Source organism: Pholis gunnellus, assembly GCF_910591455.1.
Source record: "Pholis gunnellus genome assembly, chromosome: 16".
Lineage (NCBI taxonomy): Eukaryota > Metazoa > Chordata > Actinopteri > Perciformes > Pholidae > Pholis > Pholis gunnellus.
The window spans coordinates 3,372,808-3,397,044 of record NC_136543.1 but is presented as its reverse complement, the minus strand read 5'-3'; the positions used below and the strand labels follow the sequence as shown (position 1 = coordinate 3,397,044).

The window sequence follows — 24,237 nt, the reverse complement described above, 5'->3', positions numbered from 1 at the left end:
AGTGCACACAGAGCTGAGAAAAAATATTCACACAGATTTTTGCCCAAATACATGCTCTGAAAGAGGGTACGCAAAAGGGTAACTTCGGCCCCGTTTCATCCTCCATTAAACAACACTGTGCAACTCCTGATATTCACAGTACACCTCGTATTCTAAAGACTTACCTGATGGTTGGATTTAAGAAGATAATGAGGAAAATAAACATACTTTACATCCCTAGAACGCATACCTCTACATGCAGGACTGAAGCTTGGCTCAAAAGCTTAGGACAATAAAACGCCCAAAAACATATAATCTATTAACCTGTGGCTTTTCTTTAGTTTTTTTGTTGCCAGTATGCTAAATGTCCTTGTGTCCACTGTGGCTGATTATAAGGGAATCATTGATAAAGCAATTGTTTAAGGAGAAAGAGTATTTCTTAGACAACAACAGCAGCCCAAAGCGGCACATTTCTGACCCTCTCTTTGTCAATCATGGTATCTTATAACTTAAAATAAAGCTAATCTTTGTGAAAATACAGTATTTGCCACATACGTGACATAATATAAAGTAGTAAGTCAATAAAAACTCTCCCAAAAAAAGGTCAACGTGTCCTGAGAAGGCAAATCAAACATCCGTTGAATACGGTTTCCTCCTTCAGTGCTAGCAAACCATAGTAAAGTGTGTATGAGTCATAGCCATAACACTCTTGATGACACTCCTGTAACTCTAGAGAGATAATGAAAGCAAGAATATCTGGGCTGGAGTACACAAGCTTCAGCATGCAGATCCCTTCCTACTATAGAGTACGGACTAAGTGTGTCTCAGCAGACTTTGTATCTGACGGGAACAAAGGTCGAAGCCACAGTGCCGGGATGATCCCTCGCTCCCTCTCCCCGTCCTTACTCACCGGTGCCCGGCCGTCCCATGATGATTTGCTTGCGCGGAGCAGGGTGAGGCGACTCTGCTGGCAGTATGAGCGGCAGCAGGGCGGTCGGCGTGGGGTGACAGGCTACCGGCTGAGGCAGCCCCCCGCCGGAGGCGTCCTGGTGTCCCTCGGGTTTCCTCTCTCTCTCCCGGCCTCCAGAGCCAGAGGAGGACAGGATGGAGCCCGACGAAGTGGGCATCGCGGAGGGGCTGGACAGGGCAGCGTGACCCCCCATGGCTGGAGTCAAGGACTGGGAGGAGACATCAAAGAGGAGACGTTTGAATTCACTTTCAAGGTGGAGTTTCTCAGTCACTGACAAGATTATAGAGCAGGGGTATTCAATTCAAATTCAACGAGGTCCAGTTAGAGAGAGTTTCCTCATGCAAAGGTCCGGAACATCACAATAATGAGTAACTTGCGCTATGATTTAGTCCCATGTATATTGAATTAGCCAACAGTTGTATTATTGTCTGTATGTAGTCAACAACCGACTGTCAGATCAAGTAAAGAAAGTTCAATTGAATAATATCCCAACAATATTTACTGTCAGTCTTTTAACTGAACTGGATGAATTATAATCTAATAATAAATAAATATTCTTCTCTTGTTTCAAGTCAAATAAGGGATGCATTTAAGATTAAATTACATACAAATGTGCATCTTAAAATAAAGTACTTCATTTTAGAAAAATAAATTCAACTGAATTGTCTTTGCCCTGCAGCTTTAAATTCAGTTCATTCAGGTGTGAAGTGATGTCACCCAAAAAAGCCACAATATTATATTCTTGTCATCTTCTAATAAGATACATTTGTGTGCAGGGTATAGAGCCAAATCCAGGCCAATAGTTTTGATCATTTGATCACAAGTTGTGGTCTTGAACTTTGAAAGATACAGGAATGTATTCAAAATAAAAATAAGTGAATGAAAAGGTTTTTTGGGTTGAATATAATTTTGATTCAGTTCTGGAAGTTTTTTGAATAAAAGATTTATTTTCATTTTTCACTTTCATATATATTTTGATATTTGAGGTCTTAATATAATACATTGCTGTATTTTTCAAAGTTCAAGACCACAACTTCAAATTTGTTTTCAAATGACCAAAACCTGGCCTGGATTTGGCTCCATATCAGGGACTTCATCTGTGGTTATTAAACCACTTGTTTCAGCTCTATTCCTCTCTGTTTACATCATTGTTAGACAGTGAATTCATGTGTTAGGATTCTGATCATATTTGGCTCATAGATATATTTTTTTGTACCTTCATTTCGGATGTGAGTGGGTACGTTTGCTCAAAAGATTTGTTCTTTGTCTTGTAGTGGCACTTCACATTACCACTTTTAATAATCGCCATGGTCTCTGAACATATGAGACACACTGGTTTTAAACTGCCTGTGGGAAGAATGAACATTTAAGAGTCTGTCCATTCTTGGTTAAAGGCTCTGGTCTCGCTGACCACGTTTCTGTTTTTCGAGAACGCCATGGTCCGCCTATTAGTGACCCATGTTATAGAGATTATACATCGTCCAGGTTAGGATGCCAACACTACATTCTGAATCAGTGTAACACTTTTGTAAGATCAGCATAATTTGACCGTCATTCACCCATTCATACACTGACGGTAGGGACTACCATGCAAGGTGCCACCTGCCCATCAGGACATAACAAATTCACATTCACACCTATTCATACACATATAGCGCAGCCTTCGGGAGCAATTTGGGGTTAAGTGTCTTGCCCAAGGACACTTTGACATTAATTGGATGCGTCCGATTGGAAGACAACCTCTGAGCAACAGCCGCGCCTGTTACCAACAGCAACTTACTCAACAAAAAGCATTTTAGGAATTTTAGGAATCACTCAAAATACATAATACTATTGAATGGATGTTCTTTATTTTTTAGGACCTCAGGCTCATGAAAGCCACCCACTTGTACTAAGGTTGGTTGATATGACATTATATGATCAAAAAAAGATACTACTTTGCTCTACCATTTCTTATATTATTATATTTTTATATATAATTATATTTTTATATCATGAAGACTTTATCGACATGGCCGATCCCTATGCTGCATGTGATCATATTACACAAAAACAGAACAAAATGACTAGCTTACCGAGCTGGAGGTGACCAGGACAAGGGTGGATGTAGGGTTGCGCAGGAGAACTGCACCGTTGGTGGTGGCCCCATTGATAGGAACGGGGACCTGGAGGCCTGGGAGAGCTGTGTGTTGGGGCTGGCTGTGCTCTCTGGACCTGCTCCTCTCTCTCCTCCCCAACGGGCCATCAGAGAACTTAGCCAGGGGGACATCTGGGTTGCGGACAATGACTGGGGAATCACGGAGCGGCACAATGCGGCGTGGGGATGGTTCCAGGGGCAGCGGGGAGGGAGGGGTGGGAGAGACCAGCATGGGCGGAGGAGTGGAGGCAGCGGAGGATGGTGGCCTGCTGGTGGCGCTACGAGGCCGGGGAAAAGAAAGTGAGGAGGGGGTTGTGGGCTGACTATGGGGGGAGAGGACCCTAAAGGCGGCAGGGTTGTGGCCCAGGATTGGGTCTCCCATCATGCCCACCAGCTGTTGTTGGTCAGGTTTGGTCTGGTAGTCCTGGATTGTAGGCAGCGGAGGGGGCGGGTGGGTGTCAAGCTTCCTTTTGCTAGGGCTCATGGGGACTGTGAAAGTGAGATTGGTCTGAAAAGTGGGCACAATCCCCGACAGGTGGCGCTCTCGGTCAACACCTGGTGTACCCATCTTAGTGCCGCTAAGCTGGCGATGGCGGCGCGGAGTAAGTGAGGAAGGAGCAGTGATGGGGCTGAAATTGGCAGGGCGAAAGCCAAAGAGCGGAGAGGGTGAGGGTGATGGGGTGGGTGAGAATGGCGACTGATTGGAGATAGGCGAGTATGAGGGTGTGCCTGAGCGGGAGCCCCCCAGAGAGACCAGCATGGTCGCTGCCTCACACTCATCAAAGTCAAAACGAGAGAGGTCCTGGGGGAGCAGAGAGGGAAGGACCAGGCGAGGGCGGGAGTCTCCTCCACGGCTGCTGGCCTCGCTGCTTTCGCGCGATGTCTCATCCCAGTCAAACTCTGAGCTAGCTCTTCCACCGCTCATTCGGAGGTCAGACGGTGTTAGGGTCCCTGTGCTGCTGGCTCCACCCCGTTCCCGGCTACCTCCACTGGCTTCCATCTCCTTGGTCCTCATTGAGAGGTGTCTGGAGCAGTATCCTCGGCGCTGGGACTCTTTTGAGCAGCCTTCCCTGGAGCACAACCTCCTCCACTGCTTCCCATTGAACTTCTTACGGATGCCTGTTGGCGTGCATACCACATCTCCCTTCTTGTACTTTTGCTGGGCAGCTGTCAATGGGGTGCGGGAACGTGAGGAGGAGGTTGAACCTGATCCAGATCCATCGCCACCACCAGCTCCTCCAATGGAAGAACATCCTCCTTGGGCCTTCTCTACTCTGGAGGAGGATGCGGTGGAAGAGGAGATGGGAGGGAGAGGGGGAAGCTGAGGGGTGATAATGACAGCTGCTGCAGTTGCTGGGTCAAGGCCTAATAGGACAGGTGAAGGAGGGGGGTGGGGGTTCAAGGCCAGGTGAGTAGAGGGGACCCCGATGCCCCGCACCACAGAAAGGTGGGGATTGAGGTAGCCAGGTGGGGGCTTAGAGATGATGTGGCGGTGCTGGGGAAGTGCCATTGGTTTGGCCCCAGGTATGATCATTGGAAGCATGTTAAAGTGAGACACTTCCATGTCTTCTTCTGGGGTAAGTGGCATGTATGGGTGGTGTTGCTGCTGTTGTTGGTGCTGTTGCTGCTTCGCATTGTTCTCCCTTTCTCGCTCTCTATCCCTCTCTCTTTCCTGTATTCTCTGGAGGTCCCTCTCCCTCTCTAAGTCTTTCTCAATTTCCCACTCTCGACCTGGAGCCAGGCTGAGGACTGAGGCTGGGGTGACTGGGGAGGTAATGTTGTGGCCTGATGTGGAGGAAACCGGGACCATACCTGGGTAGGGTATTCCTCTCCCCAACGCTGACCCCACGCCGGGTGTCATCCCCCGGCTCAAACGACACACCTCCTGCTCCACATCTATCTCCTCCCTGTCCTCCCGTTCCATTTCCTTGTCTCTGACCCCCTCCTCTCCATCCCGTCCCCCTCCAGACGGCAGATCCAGGTCCCAAGGTGGCACCAGAAGCCGGAGTGTTTGTCGGGAGACCCACACTGCCTGGGTCCCAACAGCTGTTCCTCTGCCATCCTCTTCCTCGTTCACGGAATCAGGTCTTTCCTCAGACAGCAGGACTCGGTAGCGGTTGGCCACAGCAGGGTGTGTGTCCACCTGGGTCACCACACCTTCTCGGTACCACTGCCACTGACCCTCGCTGCCCTCCTCATTTCCAAATGGTACGCAGACACGGGTGCCAATAGCTATTGGATGGACACCAGGCGGTGGGGCATCTAGGATAATGTCCACCACCCCTGGGGGGCCGTCATGTTGATACGGATAACGGCACAGCGTCTTCTCACCATTCAGTTGCACCTCCAGGCTTCCAAATTCACCGCTGACCTTACGCACCACTCCAGCCCGAAACACCAAGTCTGAAATCCCCCCCTCGTTCCTGCATTCGCCTTCTCCCTCTTCGTCACTTCTTCCCCTGAGCTGTCGAGCGAGGACACGCTGATTCTTCATTCCTTTGGCGAGGGCGTCAGACAGTGCATCAGGGAGACTGGGTAGTGCGTGTGTAGACATCTGTGTGAGGGCGTGTGTGTCGCCGACTACCTCCAGGTCAGCTGAGTGCTCGCTGGCGGTGTCTGTAGAGGAGCATCGGGGTAGGAGGACGGGCGACGTTCGCTCCGCATCTCTTGCCCCTTCAACTCCTCCGGGCCTTTCCCTGTCCCCTGCCAGCGTCAGCGTAGGGGGTCCTGGGGAGCCGTCCTGAGGCCCCTCCCTGCCAGTGGTCCTGCTGTGAAAGTTGTCAATCAGGCTCCTGCTCTGACTGTTGCCATCAGGGTGAGAGACACAGATGTCTTTTCCTGAACCTGTTGACCCGTGGTTAATAACCCCACCACTAAGAGGAAGAGGCGGGGGCGTGCTGGAGGAAGGGTTGCTATGGTTACCAAGAGCGGACAAGCAGTGTTCAGAGGTGTACTTCTTCTTGGGAACGCGGGCCTTGAAGGTGGCCGTTTTTCGGCTGGAGGCGGGGTTTGGGCTGTTGTTGGCGCTGGGTGTACTACTGTTACTACAACTACTACCACCACTGTCACTGTGGCTGCTGCCGCTCACAGCTGACCTCCCTGGTCTATCATCCGAGGATGTCAAAAACTTCCCAGAATCCATCACAAGTGATACTGTCGTTTCTGACAGCGCTTCTCTGTGAAGACCCTGCCCCTCTGCAGTGTCCCGTGCTCTGATTGGGTCTGTCTGGGAGGACTCTGACTGTGAATTAGAAGAAAACGAGGAGGAGGGTGTTCGGTTTTGTGGGGACCTGCTTCTGTCTCTGTTCTCATCTGAGTCTCTCTTCTCCCCTCCTTCGGGGGCATCGTCCGCTCCGCGACGCTTCCCCCCTTTGGCCCGGGTGGAGGGAGGAGAGCGCCGGCCCTGCTTTTTTATCGGCTTCATCTTTTCATCTAGCTTGCCTTTTCTCTAAACAAGTCTTTTTATTTATTTATCCCAGAGATTCTCTTTGGCGTTCCTCTCTTGTTTTGCCTTGCTTTTTTTTTTCCTTCTTCCACCTCCTTTTATATTATCTCTATTTCTTCTCCTCTGCCGGGGCCTCTCTCTCTCATCCTGTCCTGTCTTTGTTGCGCGACTTCGGCACTTGCCCACCTTATTCCAGAGACTCTAAAAGAAAGGGAACAGGGGAGCGTGGGTTACTCATGTGGCAAACACGTTCAGAAATTCAAAAAGCCCATTCACCACGACAGATAGCTACCAACTGCATGGCTTTGAGTACAAAAGTGACTGATTGGATCAAAATCAAACATCTGTGAAGACATTAAAGAGACATCAAAGTAATTCAAAATGAAAGCAAAGCAAAGTGGGACTTTATGATCACACAAAAATGATCATAAAAAATAATAACCAGTTAAATATGAACATTAATTCGAAAAAAAGGATTATGCGCTAAAAGATGCACCATCGTACTAGAGTAGTAATGAAAATGACTCATCTACAAATTCATTACACATTAATTCATTACATAACAGGTTCTACTCACATTACACAAGGCCTGCATCCATACCAGGTACATATTGAAAACAGGAGGCCATATTGTAGGGTAAACACTAAGTAGGCTCACAACACAGTATGGAAATAGTGAGGAGCACTTTGCAATTTGCCCAGACAAGCCTTTCTGCATGCACACACACTATCTCATACACACACACACACTACTTCTTGGCCGGGGCAGTAGAGGCGGGGGAATTCCTTCTTTGCTCGCATATTGAAACCCTTCTTTCTCTCTCTCTCTCTCTCTCTCTCTCTCCCTCTCTCTCTCTCTCTCTCTCTCTCTCCCTCTCTCTCTCTCTCTCTCTCTCTCCTTCTCTCTCTCTCTCTCTCTCTCTCTCTCTGTGGCGACCTTTATCTATGTATTTCAAAGCAGAGTCAATCCGCCCCTACAAACTCCATTTCCTGTGGAAGACCATTACCTAACTTCCCGTTACTTTATTCCTCCTTCTCTCGCTTTGCTACTATTACACTTTCATTCTTATCCCCTGACTGTCTTCTCTCTCCGATATTGATTCCTACCTCTTCATCTCTCCTTTTCTCTCCTCTCCTTCCACTTAAGTCTCTATCCTCATTTTGTGCTGCAGTCACCCAGAAGAAGCAGAGTTGTTACGATTAATTGTCATTCCGCACCAGAGTCGTTCAGCATCGCTGCTAGCCATGCCAGAGTCATTCAGAATATCTCCCATTCCACAGTGAACTCATTCACAGCTCTGCCCCCGTTTAGAAAGTAAAACAGATTGATTTTGCCGACTTGTTGAACAGGAGACTGTTGTCATTTAACTGGTTTGTTTTCCGTGTGGCTGATACGCACGGGACTAGCCTCGGGTACAAGGTGCTGCGTTAACAACAAGCGTAAAAGAGTGAGAATCAAAACACCCCACAACTGCTCTGTCGGCTTCTCTTAAAAATTCTCACTCCGATATTGACTGTGAAAATGTTCTGCATTGATGTCTATTATCCACCGCTACTTGTCAGTGACAGTTTGACTGTCTGTTAACTTCCATGTCTGCCTGTCTGTCCCCGTCTCTCCATCCATCCTCCAACCAGTCTCTTCCCCCTCCGTCTCTTTTCCCTTCTGTTGCCTCCCTATTTGTCTGCGCATTCATTCAGGTCCTCTTAATATCTGCTACATCATATCGGCTAGAGAGAAATCCATTTTCAGAGATAAGTGCCGCCTGTCTCAAGGCCACACACACACAGCAAACATCTATGTGATGATAGTTAGGAGTGCAGACAGAGAGCCAGGGAGCTAATAGCCATCACTGTGCTCTATGCAAATCCCTATTTAGGACAGACAGCCGTAGAGCAGCTACCATAAAATAATTTGGCAGCCGGCCTTACTTGGTCACGATAGAGGTATGCTACGTGTGTTTACTCAGTAGTGCACCGTGTACAACAGCTGGTGTCAGAGTCATGGGCCTGGTGATAACAGCTTAAAGACAAACTGACGCAACTCACTCGCCCCGCAGTGCAACAAGGAGCAAGGAAGCCCATATGGGAGCTATAGTAGGCCTCCTATGTTTCATGTGCAGCGATCAAAGCGGAACGTTATCTGCTCATCGGGTATACACGACCTGCAGATTGGCGAGTTTGGCCATATTTTGTTTGCAGAAACGGTGTTTACCTTCTCTTATACACAGATAAATGGTAGACATCGAGCTGACGCGAGACATGCGTGGTGACAAAAACATGAACTGCTGCCTTTAAAACCGCAACTGGGCTACGACAAACTAATAACAGCTGAGGCGAAATACAAAAGATTATAATATTGGATATAAAGTGTGTTAACTTGATCATCTTTATGCTATGAAACTGCATATGCCCTCCACACATTGTTTTTGCCAACCTTGCCATACATACATTCACTATAATTCACTATCTAAGATTTGCCAGGTATGGTTTGAACCTCCTGTGGAGATGCTAAATCTTTTTTTTTTTTAATGGTACATTTCTGACCCCGCGCCAAACTGCATATTCAAAAGTTTTGTCAATTGCAGAGCCCCTCTTTAAAAGTGTATAACAGGATCACTACAGTGCTTTATTAAGGAGAGGCCAGTATAAATGTATTCACCGGAGCAGATAACATCTTCTAACTTCTCCACACAAGGTGCAAAGCACAAGTTACAAAACTACAGGAGGTGATGTCGTCACCTCTGCTTTATCTGGATAGTACCGTGTATGTGTCAAGCCCTCGTAGTACCGCGAGTACTACCAGCTTTTACTCCACAACACAGCAGGCCGTGGCGTGCAGCGACCAGGCCTCAACTACACACACACACACACATACACACACACACACACAGAGAGAGAGACACAAGGCCGCTTGGAAATCCTCAACTCACTGTCACCGGGAAATAACCGGTTTAACGGGCATATTAACCACTTACAACCGTGTAATACGACCGCACTCCCCGTGTTGCGTGACAGCGTGAAAGGTCCCAAACAGATGAACGCGTTAACTTTGTCGATCCGCTCCACGGTCACAACACAACGACAAAACAGCGGACACAAGTCGGCCGTTTTGGCCCATCCGAAAGTGACAGTCGTCTGAAAGGGTAGCTAAAACTAGCCGGATAACTTTGTGGTGACCCTCGTCGTTATTTGCGTTATTGCGACCGAGATACAAAGAAGGGGAAAGTGTCAATGTGTGAACTAGTCCAAAGGAGAAGGCCCTCGAGCCGCTTCAAAAACACGTTAATTCAAACAGCCACGTTGATTCGTGGAAAAAAAGAGGAAGAAAATATGTAACAGAGACAGAGGAGGAGGGAATGACAAGGGACTTTTCGAGGTTTCGATACAACGTAGGAGGAATAATAGTTGTTTCTAGGAAGTCCGACGGCAGTTATGGCGTTGAATTTATTTCTAGTGGAAAAGTTTCAAGCTCACTATGTCTATCGGCACCGCTCCCTTTTTTTTTTTTTTTTCGCAGAAGACACACAATCCGCCCTCCACTCCTCTCCGTGGGCTTTACCCACATATCGGGAAAAAATATGGTGAACAGCTCAACTGCTAATACTGATTATGGCCACGGTAAACAAGAACAGCGGTAGCGGCTCGGCGAGAGCACAACAAGCCCCACTGCAGTGCTGCAGGAGACAGATTTGTGGGCAGCTTATACTCACCCGAGCTAATGTAGCACCCCAGTGTGGTTCTCTGGTGAGTCCGCCGGGTAAAATAGGGCAGGTCGGCCGGTCGTCCGCAGCTGCCAATTAGCGGGGCTTCATGTTTCTCCGGCAAAGCAACTTAAAAGGAGGAAAAAACTACTGCCCCTGTACATTCTACACTACAGTCGCAAAATGGTGAATGAAGCCCCGAAGCCTTGACAACCAGCCCGCGCGGCCAATCGCGGGGCACGAACGCATACAGTAGCCAATGGGATCCCGCGCAAGGGGAGCAGGGGCGGAGCCCCGCGTCAAAGTAAAGTTGATCGGCGGCGCACTGCGGCCAATCGCAGTGTGGGAAAACACAGAACAGCTGTTGGGAGAGCGAGGCTGCGGCGGCCAATGGGGCTCCTATGTGGGCATGTCTGCGACTTTGTCGGGCACGCAGGACGGGATTGAGATCTTTCTTTCTTCCTTCTTTTCATCCCCTCTTCATTTGTCTACAAACACGGGAAACGCGCGTAGACCGAGGATACGGTGTCTGTCTTTTTTTTTTTTAAACGGGTTGGACTGACGTGACATTATCACATTTAATATAGATCAATATGTCATGTCCCAAGCTGTCTCACGTATTATAACTACAGCTCACACTTTTATATCACAGCTTTAATAAGAGTAGACAACTCTCTGTGGGCTATCTATTCATTTGTATGCATGGCAGCGGCGTCTACACTATGATCCACGTGAGCCACAGGTTGAGTGTAGTTTCAGGGGAACCGCAGAGAACACCAACTCCCAAATTATCATGCTTTCTTCCTCTCCATCCCTCTCACAAACTCCCTCACTCTCTCCCTCCCTCCCAGCTAATCATAAGGCGCTCTACACAGCACGGCGTCCCTTAGTCCCGCCTTCCCCCGCCAATCAGGACAGCCGCTGGCTGGCTACACGTCACCGGAGCAGCGTGTGATTGGCCGAGAGGCCCGGGGTCTGCAGGCCAATGACCGAATGCTGCGGTGAGGTCATTAATGCTTGTTGCCATCAGCTTGGCCAAACAGAAAGAGTGAAACCCCAGTGAGTAAGTTTGGTCCAAACATGGGATTATGGGTCCTAAGAGAGTGACCCACTTACACTGTGGGCCTTCCCTGCGCGTGCACACACTGTGCACGAGCAGGTACATGCTGTTACACACTGACGAAGAACAAGAGACAAACATGCAAACAGGCTGAGTTAGACACGCATGAGTGTCTAACTCTCTCACACACACACACACACACACACACACACACACACACACACACACAACACAACACAGTGGCAATCCGCTGTTATTCCATAACACACTAATGGTGTGTGTGGATTGCTGTGTAGCAGTGTGACTCGCTGTTTCTATAGCTTACAGGCACAGATGGCGAGTTTGGTCAATGATGATACAGAGCTGGCTGGTTGCGGCAATGCAGTCTGCCTGGCACGCGCTCACACACACGTGCACACGCACACGCACGCACACACACACACGCACGCAAACGCACAGACAGGCGAGCGGGTACACTTGCCATAGTTACACACACAACGGGGCGAACGCGTACAAGCCAGCACCTACACACACATAGCAGGCGCAGTGGAGTTATAACATGCCTTGGCGTTACATAAGCTGTGCGCACACACACACACACACACACACACTGCGCCCAGCCCTGTGCAATCACACACACGTATATATATATATATATATATATATATATATATATATATATATATATATATATATATATATATATATATATATATATATACACACTTTTGTGTATATCGTGCAGACCGTACAACCTGTTTGAGCATGCAAACATACAGACATGCACTGTTGCACATACGAAAAAGTACAGTACTGGTTTATTATTAGTAGGCTATTTAGTTTGCACATGAATGCACAGACACACACAGCATTTCTGCATTTACTGTACACATTTCACGACCGTAACACGAGCGACTTGTGACTCACACATCTGTGAGAATGCACCGCAAACACGAGCAGGCACGTGCAGAGTGAGTGGGATCTCCAGACATCTCCCACACCCCCGATAGTGAAGTACTGCAGTGTCTGTCTCCCCTCTAACCGACTGCGCTCACTCACAGCAGACAAGCGTGCATTCGGTAAAATGTAGGGCGAGCGTGGCGAGCAAACAACTTTCATGGGGTGGCTGGTTTCGCGAGGCGCCCGCCGAGAGACATTATTAAAAGAGACCCGAGATCGAAGTCCTCGGGCGAGCTTTAGGGTTAGACGGGGACATGAAAGTACGAGGGAGGCTTTGGTGGTAAAAGGCAGACGAGAGACAGGCGGTGAGTAGAGATTTGAAAGACAGGTAGATGAAGAGAGACAGACAGAAACAGAGAGAAATGGGCCAGAGAGGTAGACCGAGAGCTGCAGAAGTCAAGCAGTTTGTGAATGAGTGCCACAAATCCGGCTGGCATTAGCACCTCTGAGCACTTTCTAAGAATGAGGCGGAGAGCCGCGGCTAAGCCCCCCCTCAATCCCAGTCACTTTACACTCAATGCATTATGGCCACTTAACTGCTAAACAGCTCCAGGGACCCCTGCTCTGTACCTGACCCAGCACTCTTAACGCTCTCTAATTCAAGAGTGTGTGTTTAAAAATAAAGAGAGAGAGAAAAAGAACAAATGGAGAGTGAGAGATGGACCAGATGAGTCCCAGCTCTACGTGTCTCCACCCTGGCCAACATTTCGAGGTTGAGTGTATGTGCAGTGGATTTAACAGCCTGCACCTGCGGCCAATAATGAAATCTGAGATGAGTGTGCAGTCACTAATAGCCAGTCATTTAAAAAAAAAAAGAATATCTTGGTGGTGTTAGATGAGTAGGTTGTGTCCGTACCTCACATCCGTTGTAGCAACAACAACCTTTTTTCCTGTCAGGGAGATCCCTTGGGCCAAATTGATATGTACTATTGAATTACGCCTATCAATACGGCAGTGGTGGAAGACTCGCTCAGATGTTATACTCAATTAAAAGTAGTAATAACGTCTATAAACAGATTCTGTGTTCACATACATCTGTAGGCGACAGGACAAGATTTTGGCATTGAAAGCGTTCCGGACAAGGAAGTCTTGGCCCGGATATCATCTGGCTTCACCAGAACCCCAGAAATACAGCCCCTCACCTCTAAAGGCCTATCTGTCATCAGGCCGACAGGCGGTGGATTCAGAGATTGATAGGAAGGCCTACCTCATCTGTCTGCGGCAGACATGGGTTGATTCAACATCAATTTGTTCCTCGCACTCAAAGTTCGACTTTTCAAAAGTTCTGACTATAATGACCCCTTTTATGAGAAATGTCATCAAACACCTGCAAACCATGTACATATGTTTCGGTGTTCTCCAACACGAGAGATGAGTGCGCCTGCAGTGCAGAACCTGTTTCGGCTTGTGTTTTGTTACGTAAAAGAAGTGCTTTTGTTATGTAACCTATGCTCGTGGTGTTAGTTAAGTGTGAAAGTTACCTGACAAAAGTAAAGTATTATAAGCGCAGAATGTATATAGGACGTGGACGTAGTCATCGTGACGTCATCCATTGGTTTGTGGACTGACGTTGTGAAGCCTCGAGTTCAACAATTTGCCGTCGGCATCAATATTACAATACAATGTTACAATATTTGGAATGCGGAGGAGTGACATAGAGACGCTGCATATGGCTCTGGTAGGGGCAGCGACCTGTCAATCACAGTAAGCCCGCCCTAAAGCATAACCTGCTTTATGGTCTATTTGACTCTAAATGGACCATCATTTGAAGAAGACGTGAAACTAGAGATTGAGACCATAATCTCAAGTTTACAATGTTTACTGAGGTAATAAATCAAGTGAAAAGTAGAGTCATTTTTGATAGACTTCTATACAATCAGATTTCTTTTTGCAACCGGAGGAGTCGCCCCCTGCTGGTCAGTAGAGAGAATGTAAGTTTAAAGACACTTTAGCATCGGCTTCAGTCAGCAGAACTGGAGGTTGCCACCTGAATATAAGTCAACGAACAGCGGCCTCCTGGGTAAAGTCCTGTGTTTATTTGACCCTGACCTCCACAAAACTGGGACATCTTTCTACTACATTACCTGACTAGCTAAGAGACAGCCCTGCACGTCCTTACTCACAATTACGTTACAATATACGTTATATAAACCCTTTCACTGTTTGTAAACCATGATGATGTAAAAAGCATATGCAGACTACAAGAGTTTATAAAGCTGTGCAAGCATTAACCACCAAAGACTGCGGATGCAACCAAATTAAATTGACTTTCCAGATCCGCCTGCTGTTAGTGAGTGGGTAGAATACATTAGTGAGTGGCCCGATATATTTACATGTGTTTGGTGGAGAAACGTATAACGTTGTAACAGCGATGGATGCTTCCAACTACGTTATCTGTGGTCATGTACAGAACGTCAGACACCGTGACGTAGACTCAAGAGGTTTGACTTTTTTGAGATTACGACGGGCGCTACAATCACAAGCATTTTTGATCAGTCCAGTGGTAGTCAACACGTTTTATTAGCCTGCGGCCAAAGACGCCGCCCGCGTTTCGGTTCAGCGGGCGGCCGTGTTAACCGTGGTGACTCTTGTAGTTACGGCAGCTGTTGAAAACACAAACGGGACATGAAGGTGTCCTCGTAAAAAGCCTTCAATCAATTTCAAATACAGACTCATCTGTGTTTACTATCTATGCAGACCATATAGCAAGTTACCACGAGCAACCACGGACGCATTCGGCTGAGAGTCACCAGTTAACACGGTCCCCCGTTAGACTGAAACACATGCTGCTCTGAAACGGTCCTGATCTGTTGGAATTCTGTAGAACTTGAGTCACAGTTTAAATGTTGAGTCTGACAACTGAGCATGCAACAACCAGACATTTTGATGCTTTTAATTCAACGTTTAAAGCGGGTTATCTGGATGGCTGTGCAAAGGACACTACTAAGCGTGTGAATATCTTTGATGACGGCCATAAAAAGAGTCAATCTAAATTACAGTGCAGGACTTTTCGTAGCCTGGTTTAGGTCGTGTACACCTCTGGAACCACTGGACTGCAATGTTCAACACTCTGACACTTATCGGAACCTGATGCCATGACTTTACATTTTTCTCATTCCTCAGTTTTTTTTTTAATCTTAGTTACTTATTTGATTTTTTGGGGGATGGGTGGGGTTATGTTTACTGCAATATGCGAGATATAACCGCGCTGACTGTGTGGGGTTTTCCTCGTAGCTGCTGTGTATTGTGTGTCACTCACAAGCACTTTGAAATTATTTTAAATTTGCATGTAAAAAAACCCATTAACAAAGTACATTTAAAAAAAGAAAGGAAACTGAGGCCTTAGATGCAACAAAACAAACGCCCACTTCCTGTGTAGTCTGATGTTACTGTCCCACTGTGACTTGCATGCACATCAGGTAATAAGACACCAATTTCTTTACTTCAGTTTGCATATTTCTGTTATATGAGCATATAACATTCTGTGAGAAAGAGTTGGAATAATGTACATTTTATTTTTGCATTTGTGAAGATGAACTTTTCTACCTGTTGCATGTCATTTTTTTTTATCAGTCAGTGTGAAACACACTTAAAATTGTACTTGTATGAAGAGTGCTATACTAATAAAGTTTGATCGATTGTAATCGTAATCACCACTGTCTCCAGTTCTCATTATTGGTTATCAGAACTGAACCAAACTACTTGCACAATAAAGACGCCCGTACACAACAGTGCAGATGGATTAGTTACTGATGGTGGGATTTAAAACAATGTTTATTTTTAAAGAGTGCCACCAGCTCCGTGTGTACAAATGGCTTGTTCCTCAGTTTCATTCATTCTACTACATCTGCAACAGTCTGCGTTGCTCAGTAGATGGCGCTGTATCCTCAAACTAAACTGCAGTGACCTGTAGGCCGATACTCTGGAATGATCCTGATTTCTATTGGTTGTGTGACGTTGACCTCATGCTTATAGCTATTAGACATAGTTATATATTCATATATTGGACACATGCATATATATATATATATATATTTTGAGATTGACTGTTGACCGAAACTTTTATTCTGGTGTTTAGATTTACACATATTTGATCTACTGTCAACTCCACATTAACTATGTCCTCACTGGATTCATTATCATGTTTAACAGCTGTGGGTGCTAGAGTGTGACGTCTAATCAATAAGGGAAAGCAACTCTGAGTAAAACATGGAAAGGAAAAACAATAGTTCTTGATAATAAAATATAAAATGTGAATCCCATCACATTCATTAATACGACAGTAAACAACGTGGACGATAATGACAGGAACCTAAATATTACATAAGAGGCAAACATGTTGCCTAAAGAAGTGCTACGGATGCTTTTTTTCAGACCAAATACTAATATATTGACAATAACTTTATCAAAACAAGATGTATTCAGTAAATTATGTATTTTGTAATACCAGATTAAGATAATTACTTCATTAGATTTTATTATTTTTTTAATCTGATGATATATATTTTTTTAATCAGTTACTATAACGTCATAAGCTAAGTGGATGTTGACTTCACAAACACAACCACATAATATCGGTATATAATAACAAACGTTATACTGATCATGTGTCTCACCACGGTTTGAATGTTGGAGGTCCACAGTTTTCACCGTAACCTGCTGCTGAAAGTGAAGGCGGATTCCCAGCAGGAGCCCCGTAACAATGCATGATAATTAGCCTTCTGTTGTGATCTGGTTTCTGTCTCGGCCTCTCTGGACTGTGACCTCTGACCTCGTCCCACAGCCAGACAACAATCCCTCTCGGCTGGAGGCCAAACAGCCCGTCAATCAGCCTGCTATTAATACGGCCCATCCCCTGTTGAGATCAGCAGCCGGTGAATGCTTCAAATCAGATTGCAGGGGGGGAGACAGGGGTGGAGGGGTGAGACAGAGGGGTGGAGGGGAGGACGAGGGCTGGTGGATAGAGACATGAAACAAATACTGGAATGATTAACAGGACATTGAGATCACAGTGAGACTGTGAAAGTAAAGAAAGTAAAGTAAAATGACCAGTGTAGGCACAGAGAGAGGGTACTGCAGTCATGAGTCTAATAGCTGCTACATGAATACTGAGCCAGTGATGGAATGTAACTAAGTATTTTTACACAGGTACTTAAGTACATCTACGTTTTTAAAATAACTAGTAACGAAAGTTGTCAAATAAAAGTAGTGGAGTAAAGAAGTACAATACTTCCTTCTGAAATGTAGTGAAGTAGAAAGTGGCATGAGAAGAAACAACTAATATATTATTTATATATAATATTGTTTGTAAAAAAAATATTCAAGTAGCAGTGCTATTTCTTCAATGATACATCTTCTCAGTTGACCTACCAAACTCTGTTATTATGGGAATCGAAGAGCTGAGCTAAAGTGCAAACAGCGGTAAGACACGACACATATTTCCTCTTCAGTACCTTCCATAACGCAGAGATGTCACTGTGCAAGTTCCCAGACTGGACAGATCAGTAATAATAAATGTGTGTTTGCATTTTTATGTCAACAAACTTTAGTTAAACACTTGGCAATTATGGAGCCATTATGGTTTCACGGGTTTCACACGTTATCCCCAAGATTCCCTCTCAAGTCTCGCGAGAGTTCCCCAGAGCAGGCGGTAGAACGGTTCTAGTTTCTAGTAGTAGAAGTATAGATGTATAGATGTACTACTAGAGACTGACAGCAGGGGGAGCCAGAGTTTCAGCGAGGCACCAGGAGAGAAATCAACTGGAGGCCTTTTGTTCAGCAGGCTAGTGATTATTGTACACCCGTGGCAAAAAATATTAATCTTCACAAAGTCTGCTGCCTCAGTTCTTATGATGGCAATTAGCATATACTCCAGAATGTTATGAAGCGTGATCAGATGACTTGCTAGTAAGATTGCACCTAAATCAACCATTTATCGGATCATCAAGAACTTCAAGCAGAGAGGTTCAATTGTTGTGAAGAAGGCTTCAGGGCGCCCAACAAGTCCAGCTAACGCCAGGACCGTCTCCTAAAGCGGATTCAGCTGCGGGATCGGGGCACCACCAGTGCAGAGCCTGCTCAGGAATGGCAGCAGGCAGGTGCGAGTGCATCTGCACGCACACTGAGGCGAAGACTTATGGAGGATGGTCTGGTGTCAAGAAGGGCAGCAAAGAAGCCACTTCTCTCCAGGAACAACATCAGGAACAACATCAGGAACAGCATCAGGAACAGCATCAGGAACAGACTGATGTTCTGCAAAAGGTACAGAGACTGGACTGCTGAGGACCGGGCTAAAGTCATTTTCTCTGATGAATCCCCTTTTGTCTCAGCCAGGGGAGTGGGCTCACTCACAATTCTGCCTGAGAACACAGTCATGAATAAAGGACATAAAGACGCCTGGTGTAGGTTCTTTAGTTAGACAAAATCTATCCATGTGACTGCAGAAGTATGAATGAGATTTGGGTAAAAAAAAAGCTCAGAAAAGTGGGGAACACAGTAAACTTAATACATAACCTTGTTGAACTGTTATTAGGAGAGTAGATGTATTTATATGCTATGTATAAATGTGTGATGTATTGGCTAGACCTGGCAACCAGGTCACAATAGATGAATCTATATTTAAGACGTTTTTAAGCTACAACTCTGGTGATGGCCTCTCAACATGTGGAGCGCCGCTGGTCGGGTGTCCCTCTGTGATTGTAAACTAAAGGTCTTTGGAGGTTTTACTGTTGGTTGGACAAAGCTATTTTAAGACATCTTGCCTTCTGGGAAGTTGTGATGGGAATGTTTCACTACTTCAAAGCATCTTATAGACTCAATGATTTGTTGACTTTATCAATAATGAAAAGAAGCTTTTATTGCAAGATATAAAATAAACAAATAGCTATTATCAGTACTTTTGGTAAAAGATGATTGTTTTTTAAAAGATCTAAATACCAGCCTTAAAAAACAAACAAATTCCAACTAGCACCCAGAGAGGAGCCCGGGGGTCAAGCAGAAGATAAACCCACATAGAAAACATTTGACTGTCTGCTAATTAATACTTCTATTTCGGCTGAAGTGAAAGCACGAGGTGTCGCTGGGACACAATCCGCATCAGAAGAGTTCTCAGGGATGTTGTCGGGGGAAACCAAGACTGATAGACGACGTCAAAACAGAAGCATTTCTATTCTGCTGCTGCGCTCATCAGATAACAGATAAACGGTTCAAATCTGGGAGAAAATATGGAAGAATATCAGTTAAAGCAAACTGATAATTCTACATTTGAGCCGTTTACCAAACTACTATAATTGGAGTATAATTTGTACTCGAGTGCAGTACTTGAGTAAATAAACAAAGTAGAAGGTGAACAAATGAAAGAAAAGCAGACGCTGACATCCAGTTTTTTTTTTACCTTTTTTAATGAACCCTGATTATTGTTTAATTACAAATGAAGAGAAACTCTAGTACAGGTGGTTCCTCCATGATAAAAACAAAAGAGGGTCCGTCTCTCCTCTGGAGTGACAGCTCCCCGTGGAGGTGGACACGTGAGGAGGGACGAGACCAGAGAGAGGGGACGGGGACACATTTCAAATAATACAATGGTTAAACAGTACAAAGCTTTTTTTTTCTTACAGAATCCGCCAAAAGGGGAAGAAAAATATATATGTACAACATCAGAAAAATAAAGAGAAGTGTTTCTTTCCCCCTGCGTTATATCATGTGGGGATTATGTGACCCTCTTATACAGTCAACAAAAGTAAAAAATAAGATTAAAATTAAGAATAAAATGCACTGAAGCCAACTAGTTGAAGTTCATGGGAAAGAGTGCAAAACTGGAACAAAAGCTCACAGGAAACCAGGAAATTCATGGAGAAGAGAGACGGGGGCAGGAGGGTTCAGAATAATCAAAAACAGTCATGTTAATAATAGAATTACAATAACAGTAATACGTCAGGAAAAAATACAGAAGAAAATGACAACGACAAATCGGGCGCGGTGGGGTGAAAATATGGACCCGGCGGCGGAAACGGTTATCCTCTTGTTTTGTGTGTAAGGCAGCGCGGTTCAACGGTTCAACGGTTCAGGTACAGCTCGCTGTTTGTGTTCTTCTTTACCACACCTTAAAACGGCTACATCGGTCCTCACAAGGTCCCGGAAATTGGATTTAATTATTTTTCGCTGGCACTTTTTTAATGCTGAGAATGTAAAACAAGCCAATTAAAACCGATAGATGTAAGAGTGTGTGTGTGTGTGTGTCTGGTGAAGAAAAAGTATTTCAAAATAAGATACACACGAGTCCGGAGCTAGCTGGACGAGAAAAAAAAGGAACTTTATAACCTGGAGCCGAGATTTCATTTATGTTGAACAGCTGTGTGTGTGACGGCATAACCATGGAAACCACACATACACAAGTGCACGAACACACACCGAGCAGAATGAGCAAGTCAGGCTATGGGAAGTCCCTCTCTCTCCACTCCGCTCAGAGCCTTTATGATGCAATTTCCTTAGCATACGTGTGTGTGTGTGTGTGTGCAGTTTCTATGGTTTACTGTCTACTCCAGAAAGACTGTGGGGGCGTCTGATGTCACATGTGATGTCATGCTTCCCTTTATTCTAGTCACAGTAAAGCCTCACTGTAACCAGGACAGGTTGTGTGTGTGTGTGTGTGTGTGTGTGTGTGTGTGGGGGCAGGGTTCAGACCAGCCCGTACACACTCTGATCACACAAAGCCGTCTGAGTCCAGAGTCCGCGCTCGAACCAAAGACCGTTTGTGTCGACAGCTGGCTTATGTGAGGCGACGCAGAGCAGGAAAGACCGTCGCCCGGCTCCCCGTTTCAGCAGATCGGGGGCCTAAATGCTTCAGGTGTTTCAGTTGCAGGAGGGCGGGGTTTACCACACGGGGACAGGTGAGGGGGAGACCCCGACGTGGTCAAACCCTGCCTACTCCAGGGAGGTTAAAACACGCCCACCGACAAGTGGGATCTTACCCCAAGAGACTCTGCTCATTCATTTCTCCCCTGAATACACAATAACTGGTTTAAAAACAAACAATAATTTGAACAATATAAATATAAAACTCTGAGGCCTTTGTCGCTGCAGCTCAACGGTCAAGAGAAGGCAAGGGTGAGAAGGCAAAGCTAATCATATGCCCGTTAGAATATATACATATCTTTACCATTAAAAATAGTAGGATTTTCCTGATTTGTATCAAATGACCATATTGAAATATAATATTTGAATTCAATATATATTTGAATAAAATATATATGTGTAGATTTACTTATTCTGTATCTCTCTTTTACAAAAAACAGAAGGCATGGTGGTACTGTGTGTGTGTGTGTGTGTGTGTGTGTGTGTGCGTGTGTGTGCGTGTTATACAACATGCTGGGGGTAATGTGATAAAACTCTTGTTGGCTTATAAAAAGGCACAATCTTATTTGGACTTGTTCGTTAAAATGGGAGCAGTGTTCTTTTCTCCCCCTCTTTTTGAACTTTGAGTAAAACACCATTAAAAAGAAGGTTTGTCTCGATATCTCAGTGAACGCTTGCCTGAGTTTAACCTCGACGCTCCGCATTCATGACCCCCCCCCCCCGAGATAAATCAGTTCGCTCTGAACGTCGGCTGTTATCTGCGACGCACGAAAATTCCTCAGATCACTGCGAATGCCCTAAAATACTGTCCTGTGTTGATTGACAGAAAGAATGCAGTTTAAAAAGAAAACTAAAACAAATGGGGAGGGGGGGGCTAGCAGAAGAGCGGTCGATCCGTACGTTAGAGGGAGAAAAAAAACAACCTCAAAGCTCCAAAACCCCTCAGAGTGTGTGAAGTCGTGCAGGACCAGCTGAAGACGCCCCCTGTATCCTGAGAGGGTTTTGTTGCACACGCACACAGAATTAAGTGTGTCTGTAATTACAGCCTTTCTAGTCGCTGCTTCCTCGACAAGCGAAGAGAAGGAGAGAAAGATACGGCTCTTTTCCGCAGAGACCTGGGCGTCTTTTTGTCATTTTTTCTGTACAGCGGGAGCCCACGTCCATCTGCCGGCTAACAAATGCTAATGCGTGGCGGGTCAGAGGTCAATCGCCCTCTGGGCTCAGCTCGACTGTCCTCAAGATGTGCAACTCCACCCTCGTCTCGTGTCTCTATACACTGTAGTGAACGAGAGGAGGACGATGAGGCCACTCGGCTTGATGCGGCTTCTTAGTGTCCGAGTTGTTTCCTGGAGACAAGGCGCTGATTGGAGAACTCTCCCTAATCTCCCTCTTCAGTCAGAGATCCATCGGAGAGAGGTCACAGTTCTTTTTTTCTGTTCTTTTCTCCCCCTCACTACGCCTTGGGGCTTGGTGACGGGCGTGGACCGAGAGGCACTTCTGTAATCTCTATCAGGGCTGTTAAAAGTGATTGTTTTTTTAGTAACATTAGGATCTGTCTGTCTGTTGTTGGGGAGCGGTGATGATGTGAGGAGGAGGGCACAGGTGTGATGCAAGGTGACCCCCTTGCGGATTTAACTGGCGCTCTGAGGTGTTCTCATGGGGGGGGGGGGGGGGGGGGTTGGTTATCTCTAAAAAATACTGCTGTGTTGGTGTTTGATGGGGCGTAAAGGTCTAGCCTTGCAATACATCTGTGTTGTTGTGGTTCTACGCCAGCCGTGACGTCTCGTGGCAGCCTGCCGACAGAACTGACCACAGGCGGGCACGAAGGTGGGAAAGAAGGGAGGCGACGCTGCAACGGTGACAGACCCGGAGTGGTGATAATGGTGTCATCTTGTTCTTCGCTACCTTGTGAACATTGTAACATGTGCGGGGAAATATTTGGTTTCGTGTGGAGTAAAGGAGCTAAAAGTGCCCGGCTCCTTTAATTGTTGCACAGAAAACATTATTTCCTACACATGATACATGTTCAGACATTGAAGTGTGTTTACACCATCACCTTTCAGTTACTGTCTCCACTTTGCTCACGTTCACTAGTTCCATCAAGAAGCCACAAGGCATTATGGTCTAAAACTATAACGTTTGAAGATGAGACTCAGAGAGGTGTGTGTTTTGTATCCAAGTAGAAGGTGTGTGTGTGTGTGTGTGTGTGTGTGTGTGTGTGTGTGTGTGTGTGTGTGTGGGCACATGATGCTCAGCAGCCAGTGTTTTCTAGAGACAGCTGTGCCGTGGCCCTCTGCAGCTCAGAGCTCGCTCTGCGCTGGGTGGGCGGCGGTGGCAGCATCAACCCCAAAATGACCCCTCCTCCTCCACCCACGGTCGCCACCTCCCCCGCCGATCTCCCGCCCGCTCCCTCTCTCCTCCCCTCCCGCTCCTCCTCTCCCTCGGCCTTTACTTTCTTGTCCTCCGCCTCGTCCCGCTCACTGTCCGCCTCCATCTTCTGGTCCTCACTCCAGCGGCGCTTGAAGCGCAGCTTGAGCGGGATGCAGAGAGTGCCCCCGGGGCTGATGGGAGCCACCTGACCCGGCTCGCTCTTCAGGTTGACCGGGTGGAGGACGGCTGGGCCGCTGCTGACGCCGCTTCCGACGCCGCTTCCGACACCGCTTCCGACGCCGCTTCCGCTTCCGACGCCGCCACCGCTGCTGCCGACGGGAGGGGTAGCAGGGGTCTTGAAGACCTCCTCGTCGTCATCGGGGTCATCGTCGGGGTTATCGTGCGGTGGAGCAGAGAGGCCGCTCCCACTGGCTCGGTGATGGTTGTTGAGCTGATGGTGATGGTTGTTGAGCTGATGGTGATGGTTGTTAAGCCGATGGTGATGGTTGTTAAGCTGATGGTGATGGTTGTTAAGCTGATGGTGATGGTTGTTGAGCTGATGGTTGTTGAGCTGATGGTGATGGTGGCGAGCTGTCGGGGTGAAGATGTCGCTGTCGTCATCCCGGTCGTTCTGATTGAGCTCATCTTCCTCACTGATGTCAGTCACCTCCACCTCTTCCTCTGACTCGATGTCGGATATGGGCTCCACCTGGAGAGGAAGAATATTTTACAGGATGACGTTTCATTTATGACTCAAGCCAG

General features: G+C 46.4%; 2 protein-coding genes across 3 annotated transcripts in view; both read right to left on the bottom strand.

The window, feature by feature from the left end:
* cica (capicua transcriptional repressor a) overlaps positions 1 to 10,395 on the bottom strand; it is a 33,982-nt gene extending 23,587 nt beyond the window's left edge. The window contains exons 1-3 of one of the 2 annotated variants that reach the window (XM_079175996.1): positions 10,242 to 10,395; positions 3,025 to 6,732; positions 890 to 1,157 (exon numbers count right to left, since the gene is read on the bottom strand). In XM_079175996.1, coding sequence (XP_079032122.1) covers positions 890 to 1,157; positions 3,025 to 6,510 — 3,754 coding nt within the window. In that variant the 5' untranslated portion in view covers positions 6,511 to 6,732; positions 10,242 to 10,395. The remainder of the gene's footprint in view (positions 1 to 889; positions 1,158 to 3,024; positions 6,733 to 10,241) is intronic. The other variant, XM_079175995.1, reaches the window with a different exon arrangement.
* Positions 10,396 to 19,650: 9,255 nt separating this feature from the next.
* Positions 19,651 to 24,237, bottom strand: part of LOC306708357 (ETS domain-containing transcription factor ERF-like) — a 43,280-nt gene continuing 38,693 nt past the window's right edge. The window contains exon 5 of the mRNA XM_079176189.1: positions 19,651 to 24,184. Coding sequence (XP_079032315.1) covers positions 23,357 to 24,184 — 828 coding nt within the window. The 3' untranslated portion in view covers positions 19,651 to 23,356. The remainder of the gene's footprint in view (positions 24,185 to 24,237) is intronic.